Raw genomic sequence first — 16,818 nt, 5'->3', positions numbered from 1 at the left:
CCACCATCGTCACAAATGTTGTCATTGTAACACCTCGACAAATCATATCAGAAAAAGAGATTCAAAAGTTATGCAAGTTTGAGACTGTACAATTGATGACGACTTAAAGAAAATTAATTGATATTACTTATATCAACAAGATGCATCTACTTTTTGGGTAGTTCATTGCTTAAGAACTTCACAATTAAATATACTTGTCTTGGAGCAATTATAGGATGAGTGGCCTTTTATGAAATTTTCAAAAAAGCGCGAGTAAGGACAAAATACGCTGAAAAGTCTCGTGTTAGTTTGTGGGGATAGTCATTGATCCTGAAAGCACTCAAATCATATTGTCAATATCTTGAAAAGAGCTACATATGAAGGATTCTGACTGGTGGAGGATTCTGACCAATAAGGAAGTTGTATGAAATCTCACCGTGTGAAGTATCGTAATGTGTGAGTCGCCAAGAAGTCGATAATCAGGAATGTTACAACTATCATCCACCAATCCTCTTCCACTCTCCTCTCTCCCTTCTTCCCTAAATCCCATTTCCTCCTCCAGAATTTGAGTTTTGAAATCTTGAAGCCTTTGTTACATGGTCGGAGCACCCACTAGAGACACTGCTCACTGGCATGCACGTCCACTTCCCTAAAGGGCGAATGCGGCAGTTGCGCGTCAACAAGATCGCACCAGTGCATGGCGATCTGTGAGATCTGCAACCAAAGTCGACAATACCATGCATGTCACCTATAAGGTTCTTGTTGCCACACTTTAACCTGCCCGCGACTATGAATCCACTTTGTCTACCCTCTCGCCTGTAGTATTTCAATTTTTAAGAAGTGTACGATTTAGATTTGAACATTTGGAGCATTTTTGGTTCAATCGATGTTTGTTTGTCGTGCATTGATTCATATATGAGTTTTTGTTATGTTGAACATCATTTCTTTCATAAACCGATTTTGTGATTTGAAGTTTTGTTGTGTTGAGCTTGTGTTTTAGATTTGAGTTTTTAATGTATTGCATGTTAATACAAATTTGGGTTTCTTGTTATGTTCAAATTTCTTATTTGTTGAAATGGGAAAAGGATTGGGAGAGGAAAGGATAGAGGGGAGTGAAGGAGGTTTGGTGGGTGATAATAACATTTGTGGCGGTGACGAGTGGTGATAGGAAGGAAATGACGGTGGTAGACAATAATTGGTAATGGGTAACAATGAAAGAGTTGTCAGAAAGGATAAAAAACTAAAGAAAATAGAATTATGATATGAAGGATGTATGAAAAGAATGTGAGTTTTAAATTAATTTAAAGATTTTTAAAAATAATACATGGTGAACCAATAAAAATATTGGTCCACCTTAGACACCATCAATTATTTTACCTCAAACATAATTTTATAACTACAAATCAAATATGCTCTTATAATTGTTGAATCATGAAACATCCGGTGACTAGATCATGGTTCAGGAAAATATTAAACAGCAACATTAATAATTGTTCGATTATGAAAAATCTTGGGAATGGATCATGAAATCTACGGATAGTTACGTGTTGAATACCAGTGAATATAAAAAAATGCACTTATTTTGTGCAAAAAGGATAAAATATATCTTGCTCAAATTTAGAGATTTTTCCTAAACACAACCTCCTCCTCCTCCTCTTAGATTTTTCCTTACCAAATAAAAAGATATGGCTGAATTGAGTTCCCTTAAAAAGTACGTGGAGTGACCAAGGCAATGAAGTGAACTGAATGGAGAAAAGTGGGTTTGCTTAGCAAAGCATTCATTTCATGAGTGATTCGGTTACTGTTACAGAATCACACAGAAAATCTCACTGAGGTATTTAGCTTTTTACAAAGCAGGAAGACTCACTCGTTAAGGAAACAGACAACAAAGGACGTCAATGCACAGTAAAATCATTAATGGGAAACAATGATAGTTATAGAGAAGGATTTAAGTAATTAAATATGCAACACTACTATTCCTTGGCAACGTGAAACAGTGATTCAGGCAAAGTACAGAAACCGTCAGGTTGTAACAGTTGGCCTAAAGCTCTGTAAAGCCAAAAAAGCCTGATTCATTTCTGTACTTTCAAAGACCAATATTTCCCACTCCAACTCCAACCCATACCTTACCAACAGACCTACCATACATATTATTATTAATTAATAAAGGTTGGCTGAGGTCTTCATAGTGTCACTCATCTCATCTCACCAGTCACCACTGTCTTACAGGCTCTTTATTCAAATGCCAGTGACTGCAGAATCCGGAAGTTCGAAAAATATGTATTAGTTATTTAATATGTTTGAATTATTTTGTATTTTAATCAGTTATTAATTATTATTTTTTAAATCACATGTTTTTTTTATATTAAAGATAGTGTTATTTAAATTAGAAAGAATTATTGTGGAAAGAAATTAATATTTAACTCAGTTAGAATTTAAATTTGAGATATCTAATTAAGTTAAAATAACTCTACTTATATATTTGGAAGACGTTGATAAAATTAATTTTTGAAAGAAATTAATTTTATAAAATTGATTTTGAAGTAAGATGATTTATATTTGGATGTGTTATTATAATTAGGAGTAAAATTTAATATAAAATTTTGAATTTAACTTATAAATTACTCAAAATTGTTTTAACCAAAAATTAATTTTAAATTCTTATTTAATCACGAAATGAAATATGTTAAAATACATTCAAAATCAATGATAGACGCAAAATCAATTTTCAACGCCAAAGTAAATACATATTACGTCAGTTGATCTTCATATTTGCTAGTTATTAAGTTAATTTTCAAAGATAATATTTATTACTAATTTTGAATAATATAGACTATATTAGCAAATTGATTCAATGGTCGTTGTGCAATGTATCAAGGAGACATTGTTGGGGTGTGCCTCTGGCCTGCAGCTTGTCCAAGCCATTTGCAGAATGATTTTGGTGATGGGATCTGTCACTATCATGCATGTCTACAGGGAAGCAAACCAGTACCCGAATGCTCTTGCAAATTTAGCTTGTGATATGGACTCTGATGTTATGAGTTTTGAGCATGCTCCAGCTATGTTGAAGCGTTTGCTTAGCTTTCATGTTAGGGGAATCCCTTAACCCTAGTTTAATTTTTTTGGAATGTTGCTGTTTTGGAATTTTTCTTCTTTTTTATATTTTTCATTTTTCTTTAAAGTCAATCTTATTTGAAATGTATAAGATTATTATGGATAAAAAAAGATTCTTTTGAATGCACATTATTTGAACTCAAAATATCTTATTAAGTTAAACAACTTTACATCGTTAAATCACACACTTGATAAATTTTAAGTTAATTTTTAAAGATAATATTTTAGTAAATTACTAATTTTGAATAATATACACTATAAGTGAATTAGTAAATAGTTTGTAATTCATTAGGATATGTTTTTCATCTTTTATACTTTTTTTAAGTATTAACTCGTGGTTTATTGTTTATTTTATTCAATTTTTTATGTAATTTCACATTTATCTTTCTATTAATTTTTATTTATGCATTTAACAGATACGAAGACAGGGTAATGTGTGTATGTATGTATAGAATTTAAGGAGTCATTCGAATTAATCAAAATTGGATCTCATGTTTGACATGTTACGGATTTAAACCTCTTTTCATTCTTTTATGATGAGGTAAATATAAATATTTTTGAGTTGTTATCAAATCATTAACAAATGTCTAGACCTTGAGGTAAGAAGACACATTGTTCATCAATTTCTATGGATACAAAAGATTGTCTCTAATGTTTAAATTGAGTTATGATTCTGCCATGGCAGCTAGAGCAAATCCTATATCATCTTATTTGCCACTGCTTATTAAAATGGTGGCTTTTACCAAGTTTATTTTTCCATTTAAGAAATTTGGACACTTTTCAGATTGAAGTGTACCGAATCTACTGATTGGACTCGATGCTTTCAGCTTAATATTTGAAGGCCTAATCAAATCAAATACTCCCCATGACACCTTGTGTACACTACCTAATCTACTTCAATTAGGGTTTAAGTTGTTGCAAATCCAATACATCTGAATTAGTTCTGCCTGTTCATTTGCGATGAAAGTCTGGGCTGAAAGTTAAAGATGTGATGAAATTAACTAAGTTGATGTGATGAAATTAACTAAGTTATTTCCTTCCGCCATTCGTTTGCATGAAAAGTATCATTGAAAATTGTAAAAGATGATGAAACCTATTTATTTTACTTTCCCCTAAAAACTGAGGTGAAAGTAGGGGTGAATAAGGGGATATGCATGTCCCGCATACGTCTATCTGTATACGCTTGCATTGGTAGTAAATTGGATCAGTTCATCCCACACACTTATCCAGACTTAATATATTCCATCCTCACTTAATGGATCCTGCAAGTTAAATAGACTGATCTGCGGGTCTGATTTAAAAAAAATATAATTTCAAAATAAATATATTTTTTCTCTTAAAAAAATAATTAATTATACTCAATTATATATATATATATATATATATATATATATATATATATATATATTTTAAAAAAAATCTTAATAAATATGTAACAAATACTGAATTATAAAAATTTTAACACAATCAAATAAACTTTCAACATAAATGTAATGAAATTTAAATTGGACTTTTAGGATTGATTGGGTTTGAGTTGGACTTGGTTGGTGATTGTGAGTTTGCGGGTAACTCACAGTCCAAACCCGCACAGTTGACAGATTATGCGAGATGAACCCAAAATCCTGCATAATTGTGGATTTAAAAAAAAAAATTGGTTTGTAACTCGCATAGACCATGGGTCAGTTCATAGTAGACCTGGACTCATTTATCCACCCCTAAATATACTTTTTCCTTTCTGCGAAACTGCCCTCAGCAGCTGTGAGCCTCGTGATCGTCCCAACTTCAATTATGAGGAAATTAACATAACACATTCTATTATGAGGAACATAAATTCAATTATGAGGAAAGGACCCTGAGTATATTTGATTATGCTTTTGCCATATTTGATGACATATCTCGTGTCATATTCAAGGTCATATTGGATTATTATTTTACCGAAATTGATTATGCATCTTCCTTTTTTTTATATCAAAAAGCAATAACAAATTTGTGCTTAGGAAAATAGATTATATATATAACAAAATAAAATGTTATTTAATAAAATAACTAATATCATTAAAAAAACCCATTTTAGAATTACTTATAACCGTACAAGTTAAAAAAATATTAAAACCAAAAAATACAAGCCCACATCAGTAACATTAGAATTGTACCAATGATTTATTTAAATTTTTATTTTATTACTCACTACATCATTTTCTTTCCTCTCATTTCGCATATTTTTCATTTCTACCAAATAATCACATTTTCACTCTCTTTCGTCTCCCTTTCTTTCCTTTTCATTCATTTTCTTTCCTTACACTTTATTTCTTTTTCTTTCATCACAAACAAACACAGCCTTAGTGAATATAAAATTGAGAATTGTTTTATGTCTAAAGAGGTGGAAAGTCGAAATACAGAAGTAGAAAATTGAGATATGACTGAAAAAGTGAAAATACAGCAAGTTTAGATTTGCATTCATTGTTGTTTAACAAACGGGGGGAATTTTGCACTCATTTCACACTATAGGAGTGACCCAGAATTATGGGATAGAACTTGTAATCTACTATTAATAATAATGTAGATATTCTTCATTATGGACTATAGACTGTGGTTTGTGGTTAATTTAGAAATGTACTGGATATAGGCATAGATGGGGCAAAGTAGATTCCGAATCTTTATATATGATTAGACAAAAAGAATAAGTGTTAGATTTCAGTTGGAAGAGGTTAAAAGTATTTTTAAGCAGCAAGTTGTTTCTTTTTTATTTTGTGTTTTGGGATTTGAGAATGTGCATTGGAATTCTCAAAAATATTTTGCATAATAGCCTGCTATAAGCATTAAGCAATGCATAATCAAGTTTATATGCATGAATCTGCTAAGATAACGTGACCAACTACAGAACTCCAATCTGCATTTAACTCTTGATACAGAAGTTGAAATTATTTGGAAAAATTTAAATTGGAAAAAAAGGCTTTAAATGAATTTAATCAGCTATTCTGGATAGGAACTAATGGCATTTGGCCTCCGTATATATCTGGGAGTTGACTCTCCTCTATCTCTTCTAGCAATGTTGATTTCAGCTTTTTGTTCTCCACGAATACTATCTGCATTATGAAAGTGCAACACATTCAAAATATGCTCCTACAACATCTTATACAAATGTAATATGCATTATAAATTTGAAGTGTCACCTTTTTCTTGGTATTATCATCAATGAAAGGGTAAATCATTTTCCAAATTTTCATAAACATATAAGGTGCATGTACAATAACCATCTTCCCCAATCTTTCAGGGTAGCAATCCTGCAATCAGAAACATGAGGTCTGCATGTTTCATGTTTCCAATTAAACACACAAAAAACTTATGCACAAGATCTATGGAGAGAGATGGTTAATGTATGCAGGGAGACCTATACCTGCAAAATGGATAGAGCATTAAGGTATCCACGAAGGTCACTGTTTGCGTATGCCCATCCTTTAATGTCTGCAATGGCAAGAAACTTTTCTTGTCCTGGTGGCATCCTGACATATTAAATGGGTATATTAACAACTTCTAACTAAATTCACAGTTCTAAGTCTAGGTTACGTATTATATTTCAACTTTTGAACCAAAACATCAATTTCACATCTATGGTTGAAATTGCAGCTGCACATATATCCCAGACTCATTTGGATGGAAGTGATTTATTTTTGGTTAAAATATAATTTTGGTTCCTTGCATGAATGTTTTGTTTCAGTTTGGTTCTCTGGGTTTATAATTTTGGTTCCTTGTTTGATCTCTAAAGTGTCTTTAGATTAAGTTGGTCCTTCTATCAGTTTACAACACTAATTTAGTCAAGTGACATGTAGCAAACTGTAAGATACCACGCCAACAAAAATTAACATTGTTAGTACAACAAATTATCGAAAGGATCATTTTAGTCTAATAGAAATCCCTTAAGGAGGCAAAGTGAAACTTTTTAAATTAATGAGATCAAACTAAAACAAAAAAAAAAAATTCAAATAAATGACCAATCTTCTATTAAAGCCTTTATTTTTACTTTGGGAAAAAGGAGTTTTGGACATTGAAACGCAGAAACAGTCAGACCTTTAGTCCTTAAAAGTGACATCACTGGTAATTGGTAAATTTAGGTCTTCACAAAAACGAAAATTTAGTTACTAACTCAGTTAAGTTCATCCGAGAATTTGATAATAAATTAATAATTAAGTCAATATAATCTCTAATGTTACGGATCAAATTGAACTATAATTGACAGAGTTAATAATTCAATTTATTAATCCATAATGTCAATGACTAAAATTGACCGGAATTATAATTAACAAGGAAAAGGGATTTACCTTGAACAAAGCTTCTCAAGAACAAAGACTACGTACCCTGCATACAGAAAAAAAGTAATTGTCATTATTCTGTACCAAACCAACTATAATGAGAGGACAAGAAATGAAAGGTTGTAAGAATTGAATTGTAAAGGGATCTCAAGGGAGGAACATACGTTTGAAACCATCGGCACCATTTTTGCTTTGAAAATGTTTTGCAGCAAAGGCAACAACTATAGGTCGACCTTTCTTGTCGAGGCCTTGCGTAAACACCTTGTCCTGTGCAATATCTTCGGCAATCTCTGACGGTGATATGTAACCATTTGGAACAAATGAACGCTTCCATTTCAAGTACTTAAGGAACATTGCCGAAGCCTTCTCCACATCTAAACTACGAGCCCGCAAGAATCTTCTAATCATCAAATCATCTACTTCCTGCTCACCCACCAAGGCACAATCAAATTAAAATTCCCAACTAATCGGTGATGTGGTGAAACCAACCAATTGGGCATCATTAATTTTGCATTATAATAATCACAAGTCACAACAGTGTCAGTTTTTGAAAAAAAAAAAAAAAGAATTCAACTTTTGCTGTTGGGTGTTCCATTGTGCTTATCCCAAGAGAAGAAACATCATGGTCACAATAGTTTTATCCATATACCAATATTATGATTGGTCTGAGTCTAATTCGGCTCAAATCTCTTAAACAAAGTCACGAATTGTGAGGCAGATTAACTGGTAAAAATTAATCATTGAGGAATACTAATAATATGGTAAAAAAAAAACAGTTTTATCCATATGATTCACAAGCTATAAAACACCATTATTGACACGGACACTGGACACGACCGTGGACATCTCTCATGTTCAAAATATAAAACGTAATACGAGTGTCGTGTTGGTGTCGGACATTGACATGGACACGTGTCGAACATCGAACACGACAAAAAACTGGGGTGTCCGTACTTCATAGTTCACAAGATATCTGTCGGAGACTATGTTGATCAACCGTTGACACCAAAATGCAACAAAACTTTTAAAAAGAGAAAAAGGGAAGAAAGTGATGACAGTTAATTTAGTTGTAAAAAAAAAAAAAAACCTTGACAACTTTAGCTCTTTTGGGTAGGATACAATGATGTATGTGGGTACCTTGGAAGAGGGATCTCGGCTTTCAACAAAGGCTCTCATGAGACGAATTTTAGTGACCTCGGCGTCAGTGCTTTCTTTGAATGTGTCGTCATCTTCTTCTTTCGCTGTGTCTTGTTTGGATTTGGAATCCAATTCTGATCTCAAGGGCTCAGGGCTCACACCTTCCATTCTCTTGAATCTCTGCCTCAACAGCACCGGTTTTCTTTTCTCTCTTCCTCACTCACCTACACGAATTTCTGGCTTCTGACTAATAGCAACGTCGAGCAAAAGATATTTTATCTTTCGGCTATTAAATGCTGATACCCTTCTTGAGACTTTGGTGGTTCAACTACCCAGTTGGGTTTGAGCCTTTACGTTGAGCTTCAATTAATTAACTTTTGGAATTATTGTAAGTACTGGTGCGACCGACATGGTTCCATTCTTAGAGAGACACCAATAAATTTTATTTATTTTATATAAATATTAAAATGCAGATTTTATATAATTTTAAATTATATAGTAATTTTATTATAAAAAATAAAATAAGTTTCAATAAATTTCTTTTAGGAAAACAATTATCAGTAATTAGCAAACTAATGGTGACTTTTCACTTATTAACAAAAATCTATCCACAATTTTAGAGAAAAATTGATAATTTAAGTATAATATTAAACATAAAAAAAGATGCTATAATTTTTTTTCCATTTCTATTAATGTTTACATAATTACGTAAAATTTCCTTTCTTTCACTCTAATCTCTCCTCCCCTCTTCTAGTTGTCCCCACTATGTTAAACTACATGAATACATCTATGTAGAACAAATTGGTTTAATGGTTAGGGAAAGAAAGGAAAAAAAATAAAATAAGAAAGGTCGTAAATTATTTCAATTGACATTTCTAACAAAAACTAACAAAATAATATTTGTCGATAAAAAAATTATCAAAAGATGTGTCTTCAATGTTTTTTTATTGTTAATATTTATGTCTCATTCTCTTTAATCTCTCTATCACTTTTTGTTTCATTGTTGTCACAACAAAAGTTTTCTTATTTCATGACATGGACTAATGGTGGAGAATAATGATTTAGTATTTTTACGGTGAACCACCATGTTGTGAATCGTGATTCATGAATCTTAATATTTTTTTATTAGTTGAAATCTCAAAATCAGATTGTGCCACAATTATTGATTCATCCTTCCATTATGCAATGCCCTCCTTGAATTTCGTATACATTCAATTGTTTTTTTATTCCATCTAGTGTGTGTTTAGTTGTTTACACATTTGGGAAAAGAGGAATGAGATTGTAGATATAATGTTGTAACATAACAATGCAAGTGGATTTAAGTTATTTATAGATTAAATTATAATTTTCATTCCTTATGTGAAGTAGCTTGCATTGACCGTTAAAAGCCGAATGTTGGGCACTCAATGACGTGGCACTGTTATTAATTCATTAAACCGTAATTAGCAAGATAATCAAGTAGAAAAACTATCAAAATAAACAATCTTCATCAAAACTAAAGACATCTAAGCCAAATCTGAATTTACAACAACTAATTTGAAACAAATATGATTCAACCTTTATAAAAATCAAAAGAGATCTAAGTCAAATCTGAAATTACAACAAGATTCAACTTTTATCAAAACCAAAAGAGATCTACCCAAATCTGAAATTCCAAAAGATCTGAAACAGATATGATTCAAAACCAAAAGAACAAGGTTGAAAATGTTTAATCGAAGAGATCTATTCATCATTTTCTTTCATGATTTTTTATTTTCTGAAATCAGATCTGAGAATCAACAAGGCTGAAGAGAGGAAATAAAATCTATTATGCTTGGTAACCAAACATGCAATGAATTTCAACACAATTGTTTCTAGGCCCGAGCTATAGTGGGGAAGTGAATTTCTTTGTGTATGGTAGAAAAGTTTTATTGAGCTTTTGATTAATCTAGCTTCTACAACTATATTCTAAGTCCACCACATTGGATTATTTTCCAGGAAATCACTTTCTTTCCTTCCTTTCTCTACAGTCGCCACCTGCTACCCCCACCCCTATGTTGTTAAAAACTCAGCCAAAAGACAGAACCTAAAACCAAAAAGGTAAAAACCAAAAAGTAAAATCATAAAAAAAAACAGAGAAAACTAATCATTTAGAGATGCAAATTTTCCATAGCTAGTTGTACTAAGCACAAGCAAGAAAACAAACTCGTACCCACTAGCTGAACAAGTGCGACTAACTAAACATGGGTGCGTTAACAAGAAAAATGGTGATTTTGAGAGTTCACAAGATTGGAAATGGTAGAAGTAGAAGAAAACTCATCATCTTTCTCGGAACGCAGTAGGAAGTTAAGGTTGTGGATCAGAGAAGAAGAGAGTTAGAATAAGAGGGAGAAGAGACAACCTCGTCGCATGGGCCTCCCTCCTTGCCGCCTCAACCTCATCTATCGCCTGCAACCTTTTTATTTACAAATTTCGATTCGCAAATTCAATTTTTGGATCGATAGAAATTGTTGATTGACTTGTGAAATTCATAAAGAAGTGGGTTGAGGGAGGAATAATCGAATACGGTGGATGCAAAATTTACCTGTGAAATTTAGATGAATTGTCGCTTTATAAAACCTGTCCACCAAACACAAAGAAATTCACTTCCCCACCATAGTTTGCACCTTGTTTCTAAGATCCAAAATTTCAAACAAAATTTTATTTCGAGCACAAAATTCTAAATCTTCATCCAACAAAACAAACAAAACAAATATCTAGGATGTGTAACAATTTCAAAACGGGAACGAAAAGAACATGGCACTTAATTGAGTATCTAATTTTCATTCAATTGCTCGAGGATTGTCTCAATTTGCGAAGCTGATCGATCCAACGATCATCAGGATCTCGAGTAGCCCAATAGGAAGCCACTCCAGCGAAGGACACGCTGCGCAGCGTCTCCATAACTCTCATTGCGTTCTCCGCCGTCAGCGGTGCATTCCCGTCGGTTCTCATCTTTTCTCAGTGCTCCCTCGAATTCCTCTCTGCTGCGCTCCTCCTCTTCTCTGTGACGTCATTCAGATCTAGAGACAAGATCCCGTTCTCCACCACGCCTTGTGCCGCCAAAACCGTTCAATACCGACTTTTAGAATGTAAAACAAAAATTACACTATAATGTAATCATAAATGTTTATTTTACTGCATAATCATAAATAGTCATTAACATTTGTTTTTCTTATTCATACTGTTCTTTAAAAAAGATAAATTAATATAAATTATAAGAATTGTTTGGTGGTTTAAGGAAGAAAAATAAAATAATGCCTAGAGAGTTTGAATCTATCCTGCTAATAAATTAATAATTAATATTAACTTTTAAAAAAATAAATTAATGTATAAGGCCATGAACTTTTAATAATTTTTATTAGATATCTATTCTTTTTTAATTTGATCTCTGTGTATTTCATTTTTAAATAAATTCTATAAGAACCTACTTAAAAAATAAGTTTCAATATTGAATTGAAAAAAAATAGTTTAGTTATCTGATTTAAAACCACAAATAATTCAAGAATCTAATTAAAAATTATCAACCGTGTATAAGTTAGTCATGTTTAATTAGCTCTTTGAACTGTGATATTTTTTAATTAAATCCCTAAATTGTTATTTTTCTAGTTAGGTCTCTAGACTTGTATTTGTTTTTAATTAGTTTGAGGGATCTAATTAAAAAGAAGTTCAGAGATTCAATTGAAAAAAATTAAGATCTTAATTAAAAATTATTAGTAGATTAATAGTAAATTAAAATTATTAACTTTTTAAAATGTGAGGATTAAATATATAATAATTTTTTTGGAAAAAAATTTATATAATCATAAAATTACAATGACAAAAATAGATTTAAGGAAGAAAAAAATGTTTAATTATTGTTTTAGTTCTTGAATTTGAAAAATATGTTTTTTTTAGTTCTTGAATTTTGACAAATTAATTTTTTTAATCCCTAAAATAATAAATTGATACTAAATGACATTTTTAACACTTTGTGATGATTTTTAACACTTTGGGACAAATGCAATTTTAAGTCGCTGAAAAATAAAAATTAATTAATGATAACTAAAAATCGTCACAAAATATCAATTTATTATGTCATATTTAAAAAAAATTATCAAAATTTGAGAAAAACAATTTTAAATTTTAAAGACTAAAAAAGATATACACACCTAAAATTCAAAATTCAAAGACTAAAACATTAATTATATTTTGTTTTAAATTAATTTTGATATGAAAGACCAATTTATATACTTATTTTAAAAGTTATTAAAACTAATTTGACAAAAAAAAAATTAATTTTCCAAATTAAATCATAATACGATTTATTTCAAATTTACATTTTAAAACTGATACAAAATATTGAAAATTCATAACAAAGTGTTAAAAATTGACATAAAATATTAATTTATTATGTCAAGGAAAAACGATTTATTAAAATTCTAAACACAAAAAAAAAAAACATTTTTAAAGCTCAGGAATAAAAAATAATACACTCCCTAAATTTAACAACTAAAACAGTAATTAATTAGAGCATCATTGGTGGGTCTTAATTGTTTATTTTATGGTTGCATGAGGTTTGGTTTGGGTCATAATATCCGATGCATTTATCATCTACCCTGTTAAGTGTGAATGCATGAAGCTGACAGATCACACCATGGCCTTCCACTAAAATAAATGCCACAGCTTCGCACTTGGTAGCAGATGCTCCAAAACTTCCAGCAAGGTAAGTCAGTTGATTTTGACAATATCATCAAATTGGTAGTATTAAAAATAATTAAATTAATACATTGTTTTAATTTTTTATATTACGTGAAAACAAATTTAGTTCTTAATTTAATCATTATTAATTAATTTTATCTTTAATGCTTTGGAAAAGTACTTTAATTTTTTGTTTTAGTGATCATTAATCAATTGTTTTCTACTCCCTCCATCCTATAACTATTATTTTGTAAGAAGAAAAATAATAAAAAAAATTATCATTTTAGTTCTTTAATGTAAAATTATTATTTTTATTTATATCTCATATATAATATTAATAATGAACAATAAAATTTATAAATAAATTAATGATGACAAATTTAATTTCATAAAATTATTACTCTATTTCCTTAATTTAATAATTTTTTCTTATTTCTATAATGAATGTAGTACAACAAATAACAAAAGAAGTATCATTTAGAATTGAATTAATTATCAATCATTTGTATGGCATCAGGAAACGAAATAGAATGAATGAAAATACAAAACAGAGAAATATAGTAGACAAAGATAATGAGAAATAAAGTGAATCTTAGAAATGTTTGGTTTGATAGAAATAGCAATAGAAAAATAAATAGTAAAGAAAAAAATGTAATGTGTAAGCAAGAAAATTATATAATCCTCATGTATAAACAAGGGTGAAATAAAAAAAAAAAGGTATTATATGAAATAAAAAAAAGGGTATTATAAACAAGGGTTAATTGTACCCACAAGGTTTTTTTTTTCATATGCCTAATAAATTTTATTTTTGATTGATTTTCATCTAATTTGATTCCAAATGCTGATATTAAATTTTTGGACTGGCTCATTTGATTTGGTGTTCTCTTTGGAGTATATGAAAATTGAGAAATATGAAAGTTTTTGAGGGTGTGCAGCCTAGTTTGCTGCTTGTTGTAAAAGTAAGGAAAGTAATAGAAAGAATTTCCCCATAGACATGCATGTTTTGATTATAAGCAAATTAGATGGACAACTCTAGAGGAAGGTTGGGTTAAAGTTAATGTGGATGAGTCAGTTAGAATGGGTCATTACGAAGTCTCACGTGGGGGAGTTTTAAAAAATGAGCATGGTTTATGGATAGGAGGATTCATGTCTAATTTAGGAGTTTGTAGGTATTTTGTTTCTGCACAAAGTGGGGTTGTAATTTGGGTTAGGCCCCCTTATTATATCCAAAAAATAAATTTTATTTTTGTCCCATAAAAAAATTATTGTTGTCTCATAAGACAATTTTTTTAAATGAATGTAACAATTATAAGAGATACAAGAAAAAATAAATTGTTATTAATTTTATCACTTTATTTTTTTTATTCTTTTATAACACTGACAAAAAAATCATACAACATTTTTAAAATATGAAAATGTGGAAAGAACAATGATAATTTGTAACAATATATGTATTTTGAATTTTGAAAAAAAAATGTTGCAATTTTTTTTCTCCACTAAAAAATATTTTTGGATCTGCCACTATTCACATCGATGGTGGACTAGTTCCATCAGAATTATAATTAAATGATATATAAGATCATTTTTTTTTATAGTTTTAATCAACGTGCGTTATTTTTTTAAGGACGCCAAACCTAACAAACAAGTAGAGTAATGAATTGAGTCATCTTGATCTATTTCATTATCTATGTATAGATCGTGAAACGTGACAAAATTTTATGGTAAAGATTGCACATTAATGGCAAGAAGAAAAACCAAATAATTTCGGTCAGTTATTATCAAAATATGGATAATTTGTTCGTGACAAAATAACAAGAAACCAAGTCACGAATAATGAATCAATTAATCTTTTGAAAACGTACTAATTCTATAATATGCCACAATTCATATTTTAAGGAACCCATAATATTTTTTTTTGGGTACATAAAGTGATTAAGGGAATTCGAACCCATTCATAATCAATTTCAGTAATCATAATAAGAAAAAAATAAAATAAAAGATAGCTGCTCAAAAATTATTTTTGATGAAAATTATTCTTGAATCGGACTTTTTTATTTGTTTATTTTAACTAATGAAATCAACTTTATATATATAGAGAGAGTTTTGTTCTCTTCTATCTCACAGCTATCTATTTTATATTTTCTTTAATTTAATTTATTTTGTTTAGTTATTCACAAGAATAATTATGATCTCGAAGTCAATCTGAGACAAGTGTTTGAATCTATTATGACATAACAGTGGGACACTTAGGGGACCTTTTTAATCTTCTAAAATTTTTTTTGTAAACTTTGTATGGAAGTTAAATAATTTTTTGTGCAGCCTATATATATATATATAATATCAGTTAATCAAATATTCAAATGTCTAGAAAACGTCTTCAATTAATTTCAATAATTTTTTTTTAAAAAAAAGAGAAAAAATGACTGTTTGAAATTAAGGTTTTACCTACCTCAGCTTCCATCCTTATCTTCTAATGAAATAACCTAATTTACGCTGAAAACAGAAAGAAAAGAATGGAGGGCGGGTAACCAATTTTTTTAGATAAACTAAATTTTTGGAGAGATTACGACAAATTATCTGTAAATTCTGATATTATTATAATTGTAGTTGAAGGACAAACATGCTACAAAATTGAAAGTTAGAGTAACAAATTGAATAAAAAAGTTAATAACGAGATTCAAATAAATAAACTTTTAATTTAGATGATGACAATAATATTTTTTTAAAAATGCCATAACTGATATACTCTTCTTAACATGCTCCAAACCTGTAAAAATAAATAATAATGTATGAACTCTTATATATTTTTATACACCTAATAACGAGATTCAAATCAATAAACTTTTAATTTAGATGATGACAATAATAATTTTTTTTAAAGATGACAAAGTTGATAAACTCTTCTTAACCTGTTCTGAACTTATAAAAAAAAAAGTAATGATACATAAACATTTATATTTTTTATACGTATACCTATAAACACCTATCATTTATCTTTATATGTCAATCACATTACCTATAAAACTTAAACTTTTCCACTTTTATCTCTCACTAAGTATTTATTAGCATATTTTCTGTTCATCTATAATTTTTCTAATACAGTTAATTCCATTTATGACAAGTTGGCAAGTTAGGCTATATTTGAATTAAAGTTTGAGAAGTATTTTTGTGAATTTCAACATACAATAACGAATTACAAACGTGTATTTAATTTGCCTAAATTTTTGTATGTCTAGTGACAGTAAAAAGGATTGATAGTAAGTTTTCATTCATTTATCTCAATTTCTTGTCATTAGGACCTAGTGAACAGTTAATATGCCTAAATAATTCAAAATATGAGAAATATAAATAAAAAAGTAATACTTTTCATAAGAGTGGAAAAAATTAAATTAAAGTGTGAATGACAGAAAAAAATAAAGAGATTTAAAATTAGGCTAAAATCTTTAAAAACCTAAAATAAAAAATAAAAATGATCCAATGGGTTAATTTTTCCTATTCAACTATGTTTTTCTTAAATAAAATAAAATGAAATGTAGTTCTAGTCTAGGAAATGCATGCACTACTTTTCTTCTGGTTTTCA

The 16,818-nt window shown here is 29.7% G+C and overlaps 1 protein-coding gene across 2 annotated transcripts; it reads right to left on the bottom strand.

Moving 5' to 3' along the window:
* Positions 1-5,555: 5,555 nt before the first annotated feature.
* LOC100797666 (random slug protein 5-like) lies at positions 5,556-9,435 on the bottom strand. Of its 2 annotated transcripts, NM_001254544.3 has the most exons (6): positions 8,541-9,435; positions 7,568-7,826; positions 7,413-7,449; positions 6,491-6,596; positions 6,267-6,377; positions 5,556-6,179 (listed from the first exon to the last, which is right to left on the bottom strand). In NM_001254544.3, exons 1-6 carry the CDS (start codon positions 8,706-8,708, stop codon positions 6,063-6,065), a joined length of 798 nt encoding a protein of 265 aa, NP_001241473.1. In that variant the 5' UTR covers positions 8,709-9,435; the 3' UTR covers positions 5,556-6,062. The 2 variants fall into 2 exon arrangements, with proteins under 2 accessions (NP_001241473.1, NP_001401951.1); NM_001415022.1 differs by lacking the exon at positions 6,267-6,377.
* Positions 9,436-16,818: the final 7,383 nt, after the last annotated feature.

The sequence above is a fragment of the Glycine max genome, chromosome 6 (genome assembly GCF_000004515.6).
Source record: "Glycine max cultivar Williams 82 chromosome 6, Glycine_max_v4.0, whole genome shotgun sequence".
Taxonomy (NCBI): domain Eukaryota; kingdom Viridiplantae; phylum Streptophyta; class Magnoliopsida; order Fabales; family Fabaceae; genus Glycine; species Glycine max.
The sequence above is the reverse complement of the archived record's forward strand: the minus strand, read 5'-3'. Positions and strand labels throughout refer to the sequence as shown.

Bases quoted from the DNA above. Each gene is read 5' to 3' on its own strand.
- LOC100797666 (NM_001254544.3), bottom strand. From the start codon at position 8,708: ATGGAAGGTGTGAGCCCTGAGCCCTTGAGATCAGAATTGGATTCCAAA. The intron at 6,597-7,412 runs GTAAATCCCTTT...TTAATATGTCAG, and splicing joins CTTGAGAAGCTTTGTTCAAG to GATGCCACCAGGACAAGAAA. The intron at 6,180-6,266 runs GTGACACTTCAA...TTCATAATGCAG, and splicing joins ATGATAATACCAAGAAAAAG to ATAGTATTCGTGGAGAACAA.